General features: G+C 36.0%; 2 protein-coding genes across 3 annotated transcripts; one reads left to right on the forward strand and one right to left on the reverse strand.

The window, feature by feature from the left end:
- The first annotated feature begins 1016 nt into the window (after positions 1–1016).
- LOC111485617 (protein MICRORCHIDIA 6) lies at positions 1017–15466 on the forward strand. Of its 2 annotated transcripts, none has more exons than XM_023132580.1 (20): positions 1017–1396; positions 7455–7878; positions 8095–8169; positions 8385–8419; positions 8734–8812; positions 8963–9052; positions 9140–9215; positions 9452–9530; positions 10382–10510; positions 11934–12032; positions 12114–12215; positions 12299–12445; positions 12726–12818; positions 13203–13254; positions 13336–13447; positions 13595–13809; positions 13892–13938; positions 14666–14739; positions 14866–14908; positions 15048–15466. In XM_023132580.1, the coding sequence occupies exons 2-20, from the start codon at positions 7515–7517 to the stop codon at positions 15150–15152; spliced, it is 2016 nt and encodes a 671-aa protein (XP_022988348.1). In that variant the 5' UTR covers positions 1017–1396; positions 7455–7514; the 3' UTR covers positions 15153–15466. The 2 variants fall into 2 exon arrangements, with proteins under 2 accessions (XP_022988348.1, XP_022988347.1); XM_023132579.1 differs by having other exon boundaries at positions 7514–7878.
- A 1988-nt stretch (positions 15467–17454) lies between these two features.
- Positions 17455–20775, reverse strand: LOC111485645. Its single transcript, XM_023132620.1, has 5 exons — positions 20368–20775; positions 19807–19879; positions 19151–19534; positions 18443–18786; positions 17455–18244 (listed from the first exon to the last, which is right to left on the reverse strand). The coding sequence occupies exons 1-5, from the start codon at positions 20443–20445 to the stop codon at positions 18029–18031; spliced, it is 1095 nt and encodes a 364-aa protein (XP_022988388.1). The 5' UTR covers positions 20446–20775; the 3' UTR covers positions 17455–18028.
- Positions 20776–20835: the final 60 nt, after the last annotated feature.

Here is a 20835-nt window from a genome sequence, read left to right on the forward strand (position 1 = left end):
GAAGGACAAGTATCGATGTTGTTGTGACTGTATGCAATGATTTGTTTCGCGCTCTTCTTTAATAGAAGTTTTTTTAGGTCTTTGGAGAACGAATTGCTGGAGAGGATATTCAGGATGATGAGCTATCAACCCAAGTAAAATGAGAGGTACCTGAATAAACATATACCACATTTGAAACGCGCGCGCGCACACACACTTGTGCCACAAACAGTGCATTGGTTTATGAGAACAATCTCCACTCTTAGAAACAAGAAGTAACATAACTATGTCATAAACAGTGTAGAAGAATGTCGAGCCCATCAAGTATTGAATCCATGTCTGAATCCTAGGCATAAGCATTGCAAATGTCTCAAGTAAGGTGTGGTTTGACGACGAAGCAAGACATAAGTTGGTAAACACATGACGCCCGAGTAAACAAGGGGTACATAAAAGAATGAATATTACATATGAATGAAAGCAATTATTAGTATATGATAATCAGAATTGAAAGTTACTGTTTATATCAACAAAGTACATGTTTATTTTTGATAGCTTGATTATAAGATGCAGGGGAATACTAGGGTTATCTTTATCCAAATTTTAGGTACCATCATCACAAATGATGATTAATAGATACTCGAAATGATTAAAAATTAATATCTATTTTGACAAAGTGCATATTTAATTTTCGGTAATTCAATCATGTGAACGATTTTACATTGAGTGAGCTACTTATACGTAATTTAATCATATAACTAAGGTAGAGAAATGTATTAATGTTTGTTCATGAGAATGGTCTTCCTTAGAAGCCATATACGACAAATAAATAACATATCGCATCACACATTAATACCATGACAATCACAACGAAATATTACCTAAATATTAGGAGAATCAAATATCGAATATAAATTTAAACTTATAGTATAAATCGAAATTTAGTAAAATTATTAGGTGAAAAAGACAAAACTAAAGATTCTTCTCGAAGATTCAACTATATATACTATAACTCATAACTTTTGCCCTAGACGTCGGTTTCACCCTGCTGTTCCGCCGCTCGCAAGCGTTCAAACCTCTTGATCGCTCTCTTCTCCATCCGCCGGTCGCCGGACGGCATGCATGCAAACGTCAGCTGCTCTCTCCAGTCGCATCTCGCCGGATTGTCTTTGAGTAGTATCGTTAGACATTACTGAAGAACGTCATTTCGTTCTTATTTATCGTCGTTTGTTCAATCCGACTATCGGAAGATTGATTCTAGACTGGAAATTGGCTGCTCACTTTATCTCCAGGCGCTTCATGCCGTTCGTTATGCTTCTCCCATAGCAGAAAGCAAACGTCCAGCGGCTAGAATTGCCGCTTGCCCTAAAGATAGGCTTTCTAGTCTTTCTTTCACGACAAGTTCAATTTCTTCATTAAGGTTCGTGCTCTCTCTTACGATCCCACAACAATTATCACACTAGTTAGTATTTAAGGTCGATCATTCGATCTCCTACCTTTTTAAATGAAAAATGGGCTCACTCATATACTTTTTAGGAAGATTTCTAGTAGGTAATCAAATATTGAATTATTATAAGCTAAGCACACTTAACTTTAAAGTTCCTGTTCTATCAAAAAGTACAATTTGCTTGTAATTTTCTTTTAGGTGACTCAATTATCAAAACTCCAAAGTTAAGTGTGCTTAGTTTGAAGCCATCTTATTTTGGGTAATCTCCTAAAAGACTTTGGGGTAACCTCCTAAAAGACCTGTGAGTGAGGAAAAACTGTGCGGAAAAGGTCTGTGTTAATCTGTGGGGAGAATCTTTACTCTTAAAAGCGATGGTATGACTTGTTGCAGGGAATATCAAGAACAATAGATGTCAAATTAGATTCCAAAATATTATTTGAACCATTGGCATAGGGTGTTTCCCCTTCGTTTGAGCTGTAACTTTGGCAACATCCCCCATGGAAATATGTTTTACTCTCAACTTGAGGAAATATTATCACCTTTGTTAACATCTCTACTCTTCTTGAAGCACCACCAAACTAGATAGTTTTCAAGGAAACACGTCTTGTTGAATATATGCTTTGGGTGGAGAAGATATCTAATCTTTAAGGACATTATGTCGAGATTGTGAAGTTTGGAGTGAATGGTGGGTTAAATATACTCATTTGTACCCAATTGGGAGATTAAATTTGGTTGGAAATCCCTCTCAAAGACCTCAATCATCACCAATCTACCACCATTAATTCCAACTCATCTTACAAAGATATATATATATATATATATATATATATATATATATATATATTTTTAGGAGATAATATCTATAATAACTCAAGCCCATTGCTACCAGACATTATCATCTTTAGACTTTTCCTTTCGAGCTTTTCTTCAAGATTTTTAAAACGCGTCTACTAAGGAGAAGTTTTCACGTCCTTGTAAGGTATGCTTCATTCCCCTCTCCAACCAATGTGGGATCTCACAATCCATCCTCCTTGGGGGCCAGAGTCTTCGTTGGCTGCCATCCGGTGTCTGGCTTAGATACTATTTGTAATAGTCCAAGCCCACTGCTAGCAGATATTGTTCTCTTTTGGTGTTCCTTTTCGAGATTCCCCTAAAGGTTTTTAAAGCGCGTCTACTAGGTCGAGGTTTTCACACAATTATAAGGAATGTTTCGTTCCCCTCTCCAACAAATGTGGGATCTCACAATATCATTGATGATTGAAATTTACAAAAAGGATGTAATATCCATGATGTTTAAAAATTCATTCCAATTTACAGTAAGAAAGATATAATTATAGAAAGTAACAATATTAGACAGTTTACGCCAAGAGATAGCTTGATAAACAACAATGTCGAAGAGTTTTGTATAAGTCTGTGTCTTATCGCGAATATTCTTTGATTTTTTCTTTCCATAGATTCTGAAAGAAATTCATGTTGAAGTTTTCTTGTAGTAGAGTTTTTGCATTCTTGAAAAGCTGGTACATTAAGACCATGTCCAACAAATCCTTTACTTCCCTTGGAAATGTGAGATGCCATTTGAATATTGAAAATCGTTTTCCTGAAATTCTGAGCATATCTACATTGCATAAAAAGTGGTTATGTTTATTTTTTTCTTGCATAATGGGACTCCAATTTGGAAATAGAGTAAGGTAAGACATTTTTTTTTTTTTTTTTTTTTTTTTTTTTTTTTTTTTTTTTTTTTTTTTTTTTTTTTTTTTTTTTTTTTTTTTTTTTTTTGTAGATTTTCACTTGTGCTAACGACTTTATGCACTATTTCTCAAAGAAAGAACGTCACTTTTTTAGGTGATGTAATTTCCATACTATCTTTGCCAGTGTAGAATTTATTACTTCTACTTTTTTTACTACATCATCAAGAATTTTGTAGTTAAGACCTCGTCAGTGCTGGGAAGCCAAGTCAATGAGTTTGCTTTATTTGACAATATCATTGTGGCAAGGTTAAGACATTTGGCTCATTTCGTTGCTCCCTTATCCTTTAGGTTCCTACCAAGCTTTAGATTCCAGAATTTTGTTGACAAATTTTACGTTTCTTTGATCGTGACTCTTTTGCTGTGAGAGAGTCTGTACAGAAGTGGGTACTGCAAGGCTAGCGTGGTGTTTTCAACCCATGGGTCGATCCAGAATGATGTGCTTCCATCACCCATCCCATGGCGAATTTGGTTGGTGATGAGGTTTTGATGTTTCTTTATGTACTTTCAATGTCTTTGGCGGAAGATAGAACAATGGATGGGGTTGATTTTTGCATATAGTAATATATTTAGGCTTTCTAAGTTTTCTCCACTAGACATTTTTTCTTTTTATATCCTAGCAACTTTTTATGGCATTTCGAATAGAGACGTGTAGCAAGTGAGGATGTTGGATAGTTTGGCTTGTAATAGTGTGGGTCGTTCGCCTTTTTAAGTATAACATGATGATCATGTTGGCAACCTTCTTTCTATTTTTTCAATAATACTCTTCCATAAGGTAAAAAGTTTGTGGTTTCCTTTTAAGGGTAATCCTAGGTACATATTTTTGCATTCACCCTTTTTACATCGGTATATGTTAGCCAATTCTTCAATAGTCTCTGTGTTAATACTGATGGCCATATTCTATATTTTTTTTGGAGATTGATATTTTGTCCAAAGAGTCCTTCGATGGTTTTTACCGTCTTGATCATGTTTTTTTTTAATTATTTTTTATTTTTATTTTTTATGGAAGAGACATCTGTCAAATCAGAAAATAGGATTGTGTCATCCACGAACTAAAGGTGGTTGATGCTTATGGTTTCGTTGTCAATCTGTAAACCTTTTATCTATCTTTTGTATTCTGCTTGTTTGTGGGTGACTGAGATAATCCATTACCATCATGAAAAGAAAAGGGGATAGTGGATCCCCTTGTCTAAGACATCGTGTGACAAATATCTTCCTTCTCGCTCTTCCATTGATGATGATGGAAAAGTTTGTGGATGAGATGTATCCTTTTATCCACCCCTACCATTTTGAACCATATCCTTCTACTACAAGAATATTTCGATGAAAGTCCAACTGAACTTGTCGAAGGCCCTTTTCAAGTCAAGTTCGAGAAAAGTTCATTTTCCATGAGGGATGCATCGAGGATTTGTCGCCCCTCTATGAAAGCTGTTTGTTTCCCAGTAATTATGAAAGGGAGAACCTTTTTGGATTTTCTTATAACACCCTCGCTCCCTTTTTGGATTTTCTTATAACACCCTTGCTATGCTTTTATATAGTCCAGTTGTTATACTTATAGGACAAAAGTCTGCAAATGCAGGCATCTAGTTTCTTTAATTATCAAACAAATGTATGTTTCGTTTAGGTTGCCATGGATAACTCCATTCTTAAAAAAAAAAATCTTGGAACACACTCATGATATTTGCTCTCAGAAATTTCCAATATTTTTAAAAAAAATTCTAAGACAATTCTATCTAGCTCTTAGAAAGTTTTTGAAGATGCTTTTTAGGCCAAGCCTTCAAGGTCACCACCTAGACATAACTTCGGTACACCTTTGATTGACACCTTTGACGTCCTATGCGCAGAATTTTTTTTTTAATATTTTAATATTATTTTTATTTTTAAGCAAACTCTTTCATGATGATTGGGTTGAGGTTTGAAGAGCCTTGCAACAATAAGTCAACAATTTTGGGTCCATCAACCCTTTACAATCGGACAAGGCCGTACTTGCAGGTGTAGATAAAGACTAAGGCTGGGCAATATCAAAGATTGTGGTGGGACGTATATGGGGAAATTGGGCAATGGAGCTAAGATGCCTGCTTTAAGTATCTTAAAGTCCACTTGTTTCGAGGATGGATGAATGTTTGAAATTTACCAATTGACCAATGGTGCATGGAGGTGTTCAAGAACATCGGTGGTGAATGTGGAGGTTATATCAAGATTGCCATCATAACCCTCTAATGAATAGACATGATGTAGGTTAGCATCAAATTTAAGGGATTTTCCTTTTTGGTTTTTTTTTTTTACCCGTCACTGTCGTCCTGTCGTCCTGTCGTCCCATCTTCAGCTTGCTTTATCGTTATTGTCAATATTGACACATTTTTTTTTTCGTTAATCATTCAATCAAGTTTTTGACTGCATGGGAAAGTACCTCTTATGGCGGAAGAAGCAGTCTCACTATGTGTCACCATTGGATCCTCTTGCATCACTCACATGTTGGTTCCAAAATCTTGCACTATTCCTCAAGAATAGGCTACTCACACTTCTTACCATCAAGTCTCAAACCTTAACCTTAAATTTGACTGTTGTATCAAACATCATAATGAATGATCGTCCTCCCAAACCTTCCCCAACTTGCACAAAGCATAATTTTTAACCCTTGTACACGACAACTCAAAAAGGATGCCATGCCTCATAAGTCATATTGTCCCTCTATAACCTACTAGTTTAGTCACTTCAACTTGTTTCACCTACTCGACCCTAGCCCCATGGCTCCTTTACTTGACCTAACTTATTGATTAACTCAAAATATATTGTAACGCCCCATACTCATGATTTGGATTAGGATTCAAATTTTGGATACGGTGCTTGTGTTCCTCGACATTTTCCTGATCCCTTGTGACATGGTCATGGTATTTCCTGCTTTTAAAAGTGAAAACTATTCACATTAACCAACATAAGTCCTTTCAACATGCTTTGTCTTCGCTCATATGTTGTCTAAGAAAATTTCCAAGAGGTCACGCAACATAAACTTTCTCAAACACACTTAACTTTGGAGTTCCTATGATTGAATGCCGAAAAGTAAGGTGCACATTGTTGGTATAGATAATAATTTTCAATTCTTTTATGCCTTTGTCATCCATTTCATCTTCAGGATTGTTCTCATTCGGATGTGGCATTGGTTCGTTTATGTACTCCTCCTTTACTCGTGTCACATACCCACCGTCTTTTGCCTTGGTTTGTCCCTGAACCACATCCTACCAGGAGAAGTATCGCTCTTACATCATTTTGTAATGCCTCTATGGATTTGGACCAAATTCGAAATTCAAATTCGATTCCTATGTGCCCTGACATTCCCTTGTATCTACCGTGACATGACCACATTACTTCTCACTTCTAAGAGTGTAACTATCTCCACAAATCAACTTGAGTCATTTCAACAGATTTTGTCTTCACTCACATGCTTCTTTTCACATGGTTCTTAGGAAAGTTTTCAGGGGGTCACCCAACATAGAATTGCTTCATATAAAACTCTCTCAACTTTGTAGTTTTTATGATTGAGCTACCGAAAAGGAAGGTACATTTTGTTGGTATAGGTAGTAACTTTGAATTTTTTTAAGCTTTCTTAGTCATCTTATCCTCGAGATCGCTTTTATTTATGCCCAAGGCTTTGTCTATCTTCGTGACTTACCAAAGAAGATCTTAACCAGCATATACAGTCCGGCCCTTATCCCATTAAGGCAAGAATTTCGTATGGGAGCTTTGTCATTCTTGTATCAACACCGAAGCTCTTAGGGGTGAACTCCATGGTTATACATGTATCCCAGCTATTCCATGCTAAAGCTTACTCTTCTAGTTTTTTTATGCAAGACACCGCTCTATGCTAGAACTTGGTCTTCTAGTTTTTTATGCCAGACACCTCTGGATTGAAATTTCCTAGACTTGGTGCCATGATGATATCTCTACTCTTATCTCTCTATTTCTTTTGGGTCTTCCTTTCCGAAATGACCAAAGGATCCTTTGGCTTAATCACGAGCTAGCATAAGTCAAATGTTTGAAAGAGAGAATTCCAAATGGATCTTGTGAACTCACGTCCCCAAAGAATGTGGTCCAAGCCGTCCCCTGCCTTCCGACCAAGAATATGACAAAATGGGCAAACTAATGAGGGCAACTCTCTCTAAAAAGCCAATCTTATGTTTTGGTTAATTTACTTGTGGATAAGTTTTTTCAAGCCTCATGCTTTGTAACTTCTTTGAGTCCTCTTATGCAAAACTACGAACTAATATCATGTTGTTAATGTTTATTAGGATACACGTGTGGTAGTACTTTTGGCTTGACTAGAACAACCCTTCTGTGTCTTGCTCAGGATGATATCAGCTGACATTGTGGACTTGTCAAGTGATGATGAGGAAGGATCAAACCTGAAAGCCGTGAAGTTGGAGCCAGATGTTGTTGGGGCTGTGATGCTACCAAAAGAGCACACGAAGAAAGATGTCATCAAACATGAAAAACCAAATACTGAATTTGTCAGTCAAAGATTTGATGAAAATAGGAGCCCCAATGTTTTGAGTGCTGGTCAAAGTAGCTCTAGTATATTGGATCAGGTGCCATCTCCAGCTGATGATTCTGGCCTTACATCCCCATCTCCCTTGTGTCCTGCACCAGTTTGTCGACAGTTCTGGAAAGCTGGCAACTATGATGATGCAGTTGCTGCTAAAGTCACTGTTCAAAGTACTATTCCATTTTGCCATATCAGATTCACCATTTTTTAATTTAAATATTGTGATTTTTCCTAGTTTTATTATGGTCTGAAAAATCATCTTATCTTGGATCGGAAAACTAGTAGTCATTTCAAAGTAATGCAGGATTGAACTATTTATTTAGATGGCCTTGTGAGGAGCCATTGGATTCACTTTTGTTTCTGATGGTCATTCACCTTGATGGCAGGTTCCAAAGGCCATCTCCATGTCCACCCTATGTTCCTTCATTCGAATGCTACTTCACACAAATGGGCCTTTGGAGGTATTGAACTGTTTTGTTTGTTTACATTTTTGTATGTATTTTATTTGGTGAAATCAATTCAATTAGCTCAATCCTCTTTTGATCGCTTGATGAAAAGATACAAATCAGCGTTCAAGGAAACAATCTCCCAATTGTTTCTTGACATCAAACATCGTTTCTATTCAGTTGTTTCTTATAAATAAATAACCAAATTTTCTTTTTATTTCTGTTTCCAGCTGTTGCGGAGCTGCTTGATAATGCTGTTGATGAGGTTATTTTCTTGCACGAGTCTTTTTGCAGTATACTTGTTTAATTTTAATTAAAATTTATTAAACAAGGTTTTTACTTTGGATATTATCTTATTTTTCTTGGTTAACCATTTTTCCATTTCTCTTCCCCTCCCTGTAGCCCCACCTTTCTAAATAAAACTTTGATTAGGCATATTTTTCACTATATTTCAAGTGCTTGTTGATCACTTATTAATTGCAAATAAAGCACTTTTGGTTTTAATCTTGTTAAATTGAGGTATTGGTGTGTTTTTCTGTCTACGATTAAATTCTTACTCTTATTTTATGTAATGGATAGATCCCCAATGGAGCTACCTTTGTCAATGTGGATAAAATCTTGAATGCAAGAGATGGAAGTCCTGCTTTGTTAATTCAAGGTACTGTCATCAAATTGTCCCCATGCCTTTTGGTATCAAGTTTATATTTTCTATTAGGTTACCCTTATCATTTAATCTGTTCAACTTCGCTATATATGTAGATGAGACTGCCTAATAGTTACACTTTCAAAATTTGACCACTTTTTCTAGATGATGGAGGTGGAATGGATCCTGAAGCAATGAGGAGGTGTATGAGTTTTGGATTTTCAGACAAGAAGTCAAAATCAGCTATTGGACAATGTATGGAAATTTGCAATCATTTTATAAGCTTACATTTTAAGCTCTTTCTTCCCTATTGCATTTATTGGTTCACTTGTAGCCTTCCAGATGGAAATGGTTTCAAAACAAGCACTATGAGACTTGGTGCAGATGTCATTGTCTTCAGTCGACACGTGAATAATAGGTTTGGCTCCAGATTTGATGTGTTTTACAAATTGTACATATGAATATCTTAGTATTGGTTATAAATGGTGGTATATCTTTTAACGATCGTTGAACTTCTCCATCTCATTGATTCCACAGATGATTGCAAATAATATACTTATATTTTTTATTCTTTTTGTAACTTATTTGATAAAATGGGATTAACGCTAGACTTTTTTTCCTTCTTTTAAATGAGGTTCATTTTCCATGTTTCAGGGTATCAACGCAAAGCATTGGTCTTCTATCCTATACATTTTTGAGCCGTTCAGGCTACAACAGAATTGTAGTGCCTATGGTAATTTCACTTTCTCATTAAACAGTTTTATGTAGCTTATATCTTTTTCTGGCTATTGTTTCATCATTATATTTGGTTATGCGTTGAAGTTAATTTTTTAGTCTGCTTCAAATGCTATGTTACCATTGTGATGTTTTGCATGTTCGAGGAAAAAGATGAACAATAAAAACTTATATCCAGCTGAGGGTATGGCATGTAGCATCATAAAAAAGCTGTCTTAGCATAAATCATAAGAACTTTGCTTTGTCTTTAAAGGGGTGGCCACATGAAACCTAATATAGGGTTTTTTTGCTAGCGTAATTAAAATCCAATGAATCGTGAATGTATGAGAAAGAGCCTGGCAACAAGAGGAGAGGGCAATGAATGTAAATGTTATGATGGGGCTGGAAAGAAGTTTTCAAATATTTGTTTAGGATCTCAGGTTGTAAATATGTCGAGAGGTTGATTATAATTTTTTTGTGGGAAGGGGGGTCGACGTGGGAAGAGGTTATTGTTTAGTTTAGTAGGAGGTGGTCTTAAAGCCTATTGACCTTGGATGTTTGGGTATTGGGAGTTTGAGATTACGTAACGAGACTCTTTTGACCAAATGGTTGTGTCTGTCTTCATTGAGATCGATACATTGTGGTATAGAATGATTCTCGCCCCTTTTGAGTGGGCTTCAAGTGGGGAGTCGAGGGGCCTGTAAAAACATTTGGATAGCTATCTCTTCGGGTTTTTCTTTTTTTTTTTCTCAATTTATTTGTTCCTCCGTTGGGATGACCTTAGTATTTATTTCTTGTGGGAGTGCCATTTCGCGAACTACCTTTGGGATTGTTGGGTGATTTGGGTGATGTTTCTTGTTTGTACTGCAGGTAGATTATGAATATAACAAAGCAAGTGGCAAAATGGAAATATTGCATGGCAAGGAGCATTTTATGTCTAACCTTTCCACACTTCTGCAGTGGTCGCCATACTCATCAGAAGCTGAACTTCTTAAGCAAGTAAGATGTTTTCAACTGCCTTTTGTTCCCTAATTTAATCTGGATTCTTAAGCTTGTTTTGACATTGAACTACATTGATTTTGTTCTAGTTGCTGTAGAACCAAGATTAGCCTTGAAAAAGAATAACTTAGTTTCATCTAATCCTTTCCCTTTGCGTTGAATAATCTGGAGTTTTTTTCGATCCAGTTCATAGATTTTCTTTTACAGCATATACATGCAAGATCCTCCTTTTCGTATTCATATCATGGCCGCACAACAGATGAATTACGTTCTTTGCGTTTTTTCAAAGAACTCATGACTTGTAAATTTCCAAACAAGAACTCCTGACATTTATGTAACAGCGATGGAGGAATATATGTTCAGCATTTTCCTTGGTGCCATGCATAAAACACCAGTTTTCTTCTTAATCTTTTTTAGTATTCAATCCTCTACGAAACAGTCCACAGGGGAAAAAATTTCTTCGGCAGCCTTCCAGATTGCTATCTGCAATTTTTAATTTTTTTTTTTTTTATTGTTATTCTTACTTTATATTTTGTTTTTGTTTTAAGAAAGAAACAATAGACCAGAAGAATAAAATAACACCTTCCGATCTAATTTACTGTTGAAAGTAGAATTGTTACAAAAGACTTGTTATTGCTACGCCAAGTGGAAGTCATGGATTGAACAAGCTCACACAAATTAACTAAAGTTGAACTTATCTTTAAAGATTCTGTCATTGCTCTCATTCCAAATAAACCACAAAATAGTCTTTGAAGTTACGTCTTTCTTTCTTGATGAAAAATATTGGACAACAAAATTCCATTGTTCTACTTGGACTATTTAAATTTCTCTATTTAATAAGTTTCCCTTGAATTTTTTTCTCCACCATTTTTCAAAAGTTCTTTCTTGGATAGCCATCCCCTCAAAAGCTCATCCGGGCATGCCATTGGAAGCTGACTAGGACTTCCCTTAAAGCCGATTTTTTATTTCAACTTCTATCCCGGTGGCCTCTTGAAAGATCTTCCTTACCGGCAGCATGTTGCTTTATTTTCATCATTATCCCCATGAACAATATTGCTTTTGATGATGCCTCAAGTTTCCTATCTCTTGGTAGTACAAGGGACAGTATCCTCCTTACACACCATTGATTAGGGTAATAAAGGTAGTGTCTTTTTCTTTCACTGCCTCTCCTTTTTGGTGTAAAAACATCAATTGAAGGTGTGAAAATTCAAACTAATGAATAATTTCTATAGCGTATGTGGGTATGCTTTAAAAACTTGCAAGTTGTAAGGTATGCTGTATTATTTTTCCATTGAACATCTTTGACTGTAAGGAAATATTTTAGCAGCTCTCTAGTACAAACCAATTTTGATGGCTATTTTTTAAGCTATTGAAAGCTTCTCAATGGTGCATCAACATGTGTACATTTTGACTCTGGTGGCAGTTTGATGATATTGGGTCTCATGGCACAAAAGTAATCATCTATAATTTGTGGTATAATGGAGACCGCAGAATGGAGCTGGACTTTGATACAGATCCAGAGGTTCAACTGCATCCTTTTGTTTTTCTTCTTTTAATTGACTGTTTAATTAATTGGGAGGATTTTTCTATTCTGTGGTAACAGGACATTTTCATTGGTAGAGATATTAAAAAAATTGACACTCTGCGTGCATCGAAGGCAATCTGTGAGCAGCACATTGCTAATCAGTTGCAATATTCTCTTCGTGTAAGCTTGAGTTGCAAAATGAATATTACAGCTCCATTTTTGTAGGACTCAAGTTTTGTACTTACACTCTCGATGCTTCTCAGGAATATTTATCCATCTTGTACTTGCGGATATCGGAGAATTTCAAAATAGTATTGCGTGGGAGGGCTGTTCTGCATCGTAATCTTGCCGATGATCTCAAATTTATCGAATACATTTTGTATAAGCCTCAAAGTGGTGGATTTGTAGAGGTAGTGTTAATCTTTTAGTCATGTTTGTTTGTTTGTTTTTTTACTAATCTTTTGTCCGATAACTGCTCCGACCCTCCTCTTTCGGTATATGGTAATGTAGTAAGTACAATTAATCTTTTGTCTGAGAATGGAGTAGGCATATATTTGGGCGTTTAGCTTTTAAAGAGAACTAAGTGTCTCAAATGCTTAGTAAACTTCTGTATTTCATCTCCTTCTCATCAATTATCTCATTAGAAAATAAAAACATCTTATAAATTATAAAACTCTTTTTACTATTCAGGGTGTGGTTGTTACTACAATTGGGTTCCTGAAGGAGGCCCCACATGTCAATATACACGGCTTTAATGTGTACCACAAAAATCGTTTGATTCTGGTAAGTTTCCTTTCACTGTTTGTTCTTGACCTTTTTCTAACCAAAAGCATATCATCGTTCCTTCCCCTTCCTCATTTTAACCATTAGAGCTTTTTTTTTTTTTTTTTTTTTTTTTCCCTTTCCATTTCATATGTTTCTGGGTGATTTTCTTTTTCTTATTAATATGTAGTTCTTTGTTTAAAAATGAGTATGATACTTCTTTTTCAATATTTAAGCTAAAATTTTCTTCATGATCATTGATCAGGCACAACGCCCATTTCTTTCTCATCTTTGGCACTTTCAGATCTTACTATTTCTCGTTACTTGTGTATTGGTCTATTATTCCATATTTGGTTTTACATTTACACAATGCATCGAGTTAGTTCCTTTTTGTGTCATTTGCAGCCATTTTGGAGGGTTGTGAGCTATTCAGACAATAGAGGAAGAGGCGTTGCTGGTAGGGCATTTGCTTTCGGAATTTCCTTTCTTTTTGACACGTGAGCTGATGATGGTCATTGATATTCGTCTATAACTGAAGGTGTTCTCGAAGCAAATTTTATTGAGCCTACACATAATAAACAAGACTTTGAGAGAACTTCTCTTTTCCAGAAACTTGAAACTCGTTTGAAAGAGATGACTTGGGAGTACTGGTATGCTAATTGCTAAAAATTTAAGGCGATGAAGACCAATTTGTTTCCATTTCTGTAATTTGATTAATGGAGGCATTCGTAACTTGGCTTTAGTATTTTTTACGGAGTGTTTCGGTCACCCCATCATTTTGCCTAATTATTTGGCAGGGATTATCATTGTGGACTCCTTGGGTATTGTGTTAAGAAACAACTTCGCGTGACATCATCCTCACAGATACCATCCAGCATCACAGTACCTGCTGGTACAGAAAATCCTCACATATTGAAACAATGCTTTCCAGTTACAGTCACAGAGGTTAGAGAAAGAGCACGTGGGAGGTCTGAACAATGTACACTGGAATCCCAGGGAAAATCTAGAGAAGGTACCTAGTTAGTCCAACATCTGTTCATCACATTATTTAATGTCCTCTTTCTATATAGTTCTAAAGCTTTTTGTTGGTGCAGGAGTATGTATCAAAAGAAAGGCAGATGTTTTGGTAGAAGATGGACAGGTGAAATGGCTTTGGACAAATTATTCTGCATTTTTTATTATTTTTCACTTTAGCTCATGGTTTGCCTTTCCGTTGTGTTATTCAAGTTCTCTCTATGACAATGTCAGTGTAATGAGCATAGCCCAAGCCTACCGCTAGCAGATATTGTCCTCTCTGGGCTTTCCCTTATAAAGAATGTTTCGTTCCATTCTCCAACCCAAGGTTTTAAAACGCGTCTGTTAGGAAGAGGTTTCTACACCCTTATAAAGAATGATTCGTTCCATTCTCCAACCAATGTGGGATCTCACGATCTACCCACCTTTCCCTTGGGGGCCCGACGTCCTTGCTGGCACACTGTGTAGTGTCTAGCTCTGATACCATTTGTAACAGCCTAGGCCCACAGCTAGCAAATATTTTTTTCTTTGGACTTTTCTTTTTCAGGCTTCCTCTCAAGGTTTTAAAATGCGTCTGTTAGGGAGATGTATGCACCATTATAAAGAATTTTTCGTTCCCCTCTCCAATCAATGTAGGATTTCACAACAAAACTCTTGAGCTTATTGTGTTCTATCGGTAGTAGTTGGCATTCCTATCCATCAAGCTAGTTCTGTTTAGTCATCCGAAGTAGGAATTGATAATCACTCCCTGCAGTGGTTCTTTTCTTTGCATCATATTTTAAATGCACACAATTTAGACTATTTTTCAACTTTTATATGAGAAACAAATTAACTTTAATGTTTTGTCTTTGCAGTCTGTTCGTGCTAATCAACCAAAAAATCAGCAGGCTGTTATTTTGTTGGAAGAAAATAGGAAGCTCCGTGCAAAGTAAGTTAATAGAGGAAGTATATTTTGATGGTTCAGAAATAAACTTTATCTAATCCAGAAGTCTCAGATCAGCAGAAAATGAACTGTTAAGTATAAAACGCACTAATTTTTTCCCTTTTTGTGTAGATGTTCAGACTATGAAAAGCGTAAGGAAGAACTTAATCTCAAGGTATAAAGTGGAACGGTTTTCAAATGATCGTTTTAAACTAGAACTCTCTGTTTTGACCTTGTAGTAAGTTGAAAATATGCTATTGTATGGAGTTCTTATCTTATTCGCCAGAAAATTCCTGTAATTGTCACATGTGCAGGCAACGCAAATTAGGAGAAACGTACGGGAAGTCGAACTCGAGATCCAGCGGCTGTTGGATGAGTTAAAATCTATGGAAGCAGTGAAGGTTGAAGGCATTGTATAAATGTACAGTCATTTGGTTCACTTTTTGTGTGTGTTTAGGCCCTTGAAATTGGATAACATAACCCTGTAGCTAAAAACCAAGAAATATGATGATATAGTTTCTATACATACATGGCCGCCCTACCTTTTTCTTCCCATGGCCACACCTATATGGGACTCCCCCTTCATTTCCCCCTCAGCTTTGAAAATAGTTTCCTACAATTTGTTTTTGTGGCTATCGATGTCGGTTTCCTTGACGGGAAAATTTCCCACTTGTACAGACATTAAAATCCACCTTGTAATACTAACCAAAATTTCTAACATTCTTGTTACTTATCAGTGTTATTGGTATATATATATATATATATATATATATATGAAAGGGGAAATGCACTTTCTTCTTCTCTCTATCCTCTCTTCTCCGTCAGAATCAAATTTAACATTTAACCGTAGAATCAAATTAATTGTTTAGAACTGTTAATTGTTTAGAATCAAATTTAACCGTAGAATCCAGTTCAAGGAGGGAGTGGAGAGAAGTAAAAACAATACTATAGTAGCATTATTAAATTAAGAAATAATTCCAACAAATTTTCATTTACATGCTAACAATTTCTCACTAGATTTGACTTTATTAACTATTGCCGGTGCATATCCTATATGGTGCTTATATTTTAAATTTCCAATTAAAAGGAAGAAATAAAGTCTGACCGTTGATTTCCACGATTCCCTGGTTTTACGCAAAATTGACGGTTGGATTCCAGAATTAGATTTGGGTTGAGTTCCTCTTTTGGAAAGGATTGTCTCTCCATTCTATTGGCACTAAAACGCAACGTTTAAAATTAAATTAAAATAAAAAAAATAAAAAAAAATAAACAAAAACAAAGAAGTGCAAGTTGGCAAGTTGCTCACATATGACATGGTCGGGCAGGGGCAGGGGCAGTTACCACGCTTCTCGCCGCTAAAGTTTTGCCCTAGGAATTCTGCCTCGTTTCTTACACTATATAAACTCCACAAACTTCGTTTCGTTCATATGTTTTCTTCATCTACTTCGCCTCTTTGTTTTTTGTTCATTGCTTTCTTCGCCGCTTTCTGAAGTTACTTTTTGTTTTCCATTTCCACTTTGAATTTGTTCGTTGTATTCTGTTTGCGTGCAAAAAACTTCCATCCGCATGTGACATTTGATGGTGGACATGACGGCCATATTTTGCACAGATCGATTGATCTAATAAAGTAGTCATTAACTCTGCTTTGTTTGCTGCTTCTGAAAGAGATTTACCTAATTTCGTGTTCTTCTCTTTCAGATTTCCCGCATACATCTTCTTCTTCTACTTTATGTTCTTCTTTTTAAGGTTTTCGGTATCGGAAAGTGGATTTGGTATATCCTGAGATGTGCTTTTGAAAAGTGGCTTTTAGACAAGTGGTTGCGTCGTATTCGGTACAAAACTTTTGCTATATAATTGGTGCTTTCAGTTTATGGTTGTTGGCCAATGAGTTTCTTTGGTTAAAACATTAAAAATATCTTTTAACATTTAAGTTTATGTTTGTTGTATTGCTATTGGTTGGTGATTTTTTTTTTTGCTATGAATTTATGAAAATTACAAATAATATATTGTGATTAATTAAACATTTTTTCTTCATGGTGAAAATTAGTAAAACAAACGATTAATTCAATAGCATTACTAAACTTGAATTTTTTTCTAGTTAGGTCTTAAAATTTGCTATTGAAAATTGAATTTATATATTAGTCTTTTGGTCTCTATGTTTTTGTCTAGTTTTTATTTAATAATTTATTATTAATCTTCATAAAAAAATTCATTTCATAATCATCTTAAATTAGATGACTGAACAAAATCATCAAATGTATGGGTTTAAGTACAACTCTTGAAAATTAAGAAACTATAATCTAAAAATGTGAGATCCAATAGAGAGAACAATAAAACATTACTTGGTGTTGAAACATCAAACCTCATAGGGGATGGACCTAAGATAGTAAGTCGCACCCAAAAAGAAATAAATTGTGAAATCTAACATTGGTTGAAGAGAGAACTTCTACTTATCTTAATAATTTTGAGGAGAACCCTAGAAGGGAAAACCTATTAAGACAATATTAGCAAGGTTTTGAATTTCCTCTCTCATAAAAACAATGATTCGTACGAAGAACCCGAAGAAAGGACTTGTTGATATACAAAATTTACAAAATCAACCAATGCCAGGAAGCATTAAAAAATCTAAATATCAAGATCTACCAGTTCCACCTGCAGCTACTTGAAGAACTTGAATGGGTTCCTACTCATTATTTATAAGTTAAAGATACCATAGTTGTCTATTCTCAAGAACTAATAAAGAGCATGTAATCAATCAAATCACCGTTCGTCACAATTTTATGGCCATGAGAATTGAACTCAGCTCAATCAAAAAAGAAAAGAAAAGAAAAGAAAGGACTTGCTCCATTTACAAGTAACAGAGGCAGCTTCAATCTGATAGATGCCTGAAAGAAGTAATTCAGATACAGTTACTATATTAATGGAACCCAGCAATAAGAGCTCTAATTCTGTCCTCAGAACCAAAAATTTCCTAAAACAGTTCCATAAATATCAAGTCTTGTAGAACTTTCCAACAGTGGCCTGAATGAAGAAGAGAAGATGGCACCAAAAGTTGTCCTCTCTCTGCTACAACATTCATTCAAAGGAATTGACAGAGTATGAAAAGTTACAGCAACAATCACCATCTTCTTCAATGTTTCATTCTCTCCTTATCATATCATCATCCACAAGTTCCCATGAAAGCATTTCTGCTTGCTGTTAGAGAGCAATATACGTTCCAATGGACATTCTAATGTAGCAGAAGACGAGCACAAAAAATACGATCCACAATTTATTAAGAACCTATTTTGCACTTTTACTGCAGTGTCGCAGCATTTGACGGGAAAAACCTCATAAGAAAGCTTGAGAGAGACCAGATACAGATGATCCCAAGAAATTGCAGAACATTCAACAGCGTACCCAGAGAGCTGTTTATTGCCAAGTTATTTGGAGTCATTTCAGCTCCTTTTATGGTAAATGAAAGTGCTGTCACCAGTTGAGCTGCTCTATTAAGTTGATGCAATCTGTAAACCTGTTTAACAACAACTCTTCAGTTCGAACCACACGATATTGAATAAGGTACTACAAGATGGGCATATAAATAGTCACCAGAAATGATAGACTAATATACAAATTTTTGCATAGAATAACTAAATGAAGCAAATCCAGCAAGGAGGCGCTAGAAAACAAAAGATGTAGAGGGAGAATGATAATCTATGAACATTCTTACTTGAAAGACAATTGGAATAACAGGCCACGAAGGCGATTCCTTGCGCCATGCGTATTGTTCAAATGCAAATTGGACAACGATGCCAACAAGGTAAGGTGCAAGTGTGGCAGATGCTGCTGGGCCTGTCCATGGCCACACTAACCCCATAGTGACCATAGGTATTATTAAACTGAGTGCTAAGGCAGCTACAGAAGAGATCCGCTGTCCAAATTGATTAGACAGGGTTTGATAACCGTTTCTCACCGTATCGGGTTCAGTATGCCTTCTTGAACGGTCTATTAAATAAAGAAACACCGCAACGCCACAATAGAACAGTGCTTCCGTGAAGAACAATATAAGGAAGTCTGCAATCAGGAGATAGTTCGCAGTTTACAAAAGAAAATTTCAAATGGCAACTAAAAATTTCCAACGGAGTCAAAGGCTCTAAAGTAAACATTTAACAGAACATGGAACTTGTAAATAAATTATATAACTCCTTAGAGATCTAAGAGCACTGCCTACTATAATATCCTTCGCCTTAAATGTTCTTGAAGAATGAATGGTTTTTAAAACATCTGAACTTAATGGCCCTTTTACACAATATCAATAAAAAGCCATATATAGATGGTCAATCTAAAATGTCTCCTTTGGCCTTCATTGTCCTTGCTGATAAGGGAAATACACACAGCCAATATTACTTAATATATATAAATAAGAAACTGTACTGACCTGTCAACAGAGAGTCCTCAAAAATATTTGAAAGTAGTTTCCGTAGATAAAGCGAGGGGAAAATGAACGAAGCTACGAGGACAGCTGGACCAACAAACCATAAGAATTTGTGTTGATTGCTTTGCACGCTTGACAAACGAGTCCGGTAACCTTCTTTAGAATCGTTGTAAAACGAGATGAAACCCGGTTTCCCACCAGTACCCTCATCAGAGTGTAAAAATGAGTTGTTTTCGAGGGAGATATCCTCATCAGTGGGATGCTGATCTATCTGCTCTAGCTCACCCTGCTCACTGCATTGAGACTGGTCCTCTGAAATAGCAGAGAGAACATTTTGCCTCCTCGGAAATCTTCTCAGCAATCCATACATTAACTTGAACGATTCAGCTATCCACAATTACAAAAGCGAACCAAGAACGATAATGTTTAGTAGTTCAAAAACAACATTCAGCATTGGATTTGATCAAAATAGACATTTTGGGAAATAAGTCACAATAGGAATCTCACTAAGTAAAAACCATAGATATGGTGGTTATGAGAAGTCTAGAAAATAGAAACCAGATAAACCCATTTTATAGCCATTTTGAATATAAACAAACAGCCTGAGGTTCAAGGTAAATAGTAAATTGCATGTTATAATGAATAAAAGATAGTCCTACCCTTAGCAAACGTTAACCTCTGGAAACTACGTTGCTGGCTGCCAATGCCATACAACGCTTGCGAAAAGCCCAGCTGGAAATCAAAATAAGAACACAGAGTCCATTAAATCAAATGATAGAAAATAATGAACATTTTTAGATGAGATAGCACAAAGAGACGACAACAATTTCAATATCAAAAGATTATCATGTTAGAACCATCTTACTAGTCAGTAGACGTCAAAGCAAAAGGTTACTACAGATAGCAAGGCTCTCAATAAAGATATCAGAATGAGAAATCATTGTAGACAAACACTCGACACGTAATTAATTCAAAATCAGCAGAGGCCGCCTGTGCACAATCCAAAGCCTATCTGGTGCTTGCTTACTACTTCATTAAATTTACCAAAGCTTTTTTCTCTAAGCCTAGTTTGTGTTTGCTTCGAAATACATTTCAACCCACAGCGTACCAACTAGTTTTCATACTCCACGGCAGCAATGTTGAAACATGAATTTATAGAACAAATTAATTTTCAGAGAAAGCATGAACGCATGAGAAAGCGATAGAGAACCAAAAAGCACCTGTGAGCTTCTCCGGGCGCCGGAGGGTGAAGATAGAGGAGGAACCGAACAAGAAACAGAAGCAAATTTAACAGACATGTCCGAGAAAGAGAAAGAATTAGCACCCAACTCCAGTACTGACTCTAGTAATCCATTTCGATGAAGTCCAACGAGAGCTCGTTGAATTCGAAGTACATTTCATCAATACGCACGACGAAAATCCTGTAGAGAGTAAAAAAATGAAGGGAAAGTAGAAGAATTGGATGATTCTTGGAGAATGGGTTTAGGAAACGGGAAAAACAATATAGCAACAGAGGCGCAGCCGCCTCCTTCGGTGTGTCTAATGGAATTGGTAGCCTCAAACGGCGGGTGAATGGAAGAATATGTACTTTTGACCGTCTTATTTCCATCTCTAGTCGCCTATCCTCGATGGGACTCCTTGATTCTCTTTCCCCTTGTGTGGATAAATTTCTTTCTTCTAAATTAGGT

This window comes from Cucurbita maxima, unplaced genomic scaffold (assembly GCF_002738345.1).
Source record: "Cucurbita maxima cultivar Rimu unplaced genomic scaffold, Cmax_1.0 Cma_Scf00010, whole genome shotgun sequence".
Lineage (NCBI taxonomy): Eukaryota > Viridiplantae > Streptophyta > Magnoliopsida > Cucurbitales > Cucurbitaceae > Cucurbita > Cucurbita maxima.

Excerpts from the sequence above, each read along its gene's own strand:
- LOC111485617 (XM_023132580.1), top strand. The coding sequence starts at position 7,515 with ATGATATCAGCTGACATTGTGGACTTGTCAAGTGATGATGAGGAAGGA. Across the intron at positions 8,170-8,384 it reads ACACAAATGGGCCTTTGGAG|CTGTTGCGGAGCTGCTTGAT; the intron begins GTATTGAACTGT and ends TTCTGTTTCCAG. Across the intron at positions 9,053-9,139 it reads AAAATCAGCTATTGGACAAT|ATGGAAATGGTTTCAAAACA; the intron begins GTATGGAAATTT and ends GTAGCCTTCCAG.
- LOC111485645 (XM_023132620.1), bottom strand. The coding sequence starts at position 20,445 with ATGTCTGTTAAATTTGCTTCTGTTTCTTGTTCGGTTCCTCCTCTATCT. Across the intron at positions 19,880-20,367 it reads GCGCCCGGAGAAGCTCACAG|CTGGGCTTTTCGCAAGCGTT; the intron begins GTGCTTTTTGGT and ends TTTGATTTCCAG. Across the intron at positions 18,245-18,442 it reads TTATTCCAATTGTCTTTCAA|GTTTACAGATTGCATCAACT; the intron begins GTAAGAATGTTC and ends GTTGTTAAACAG.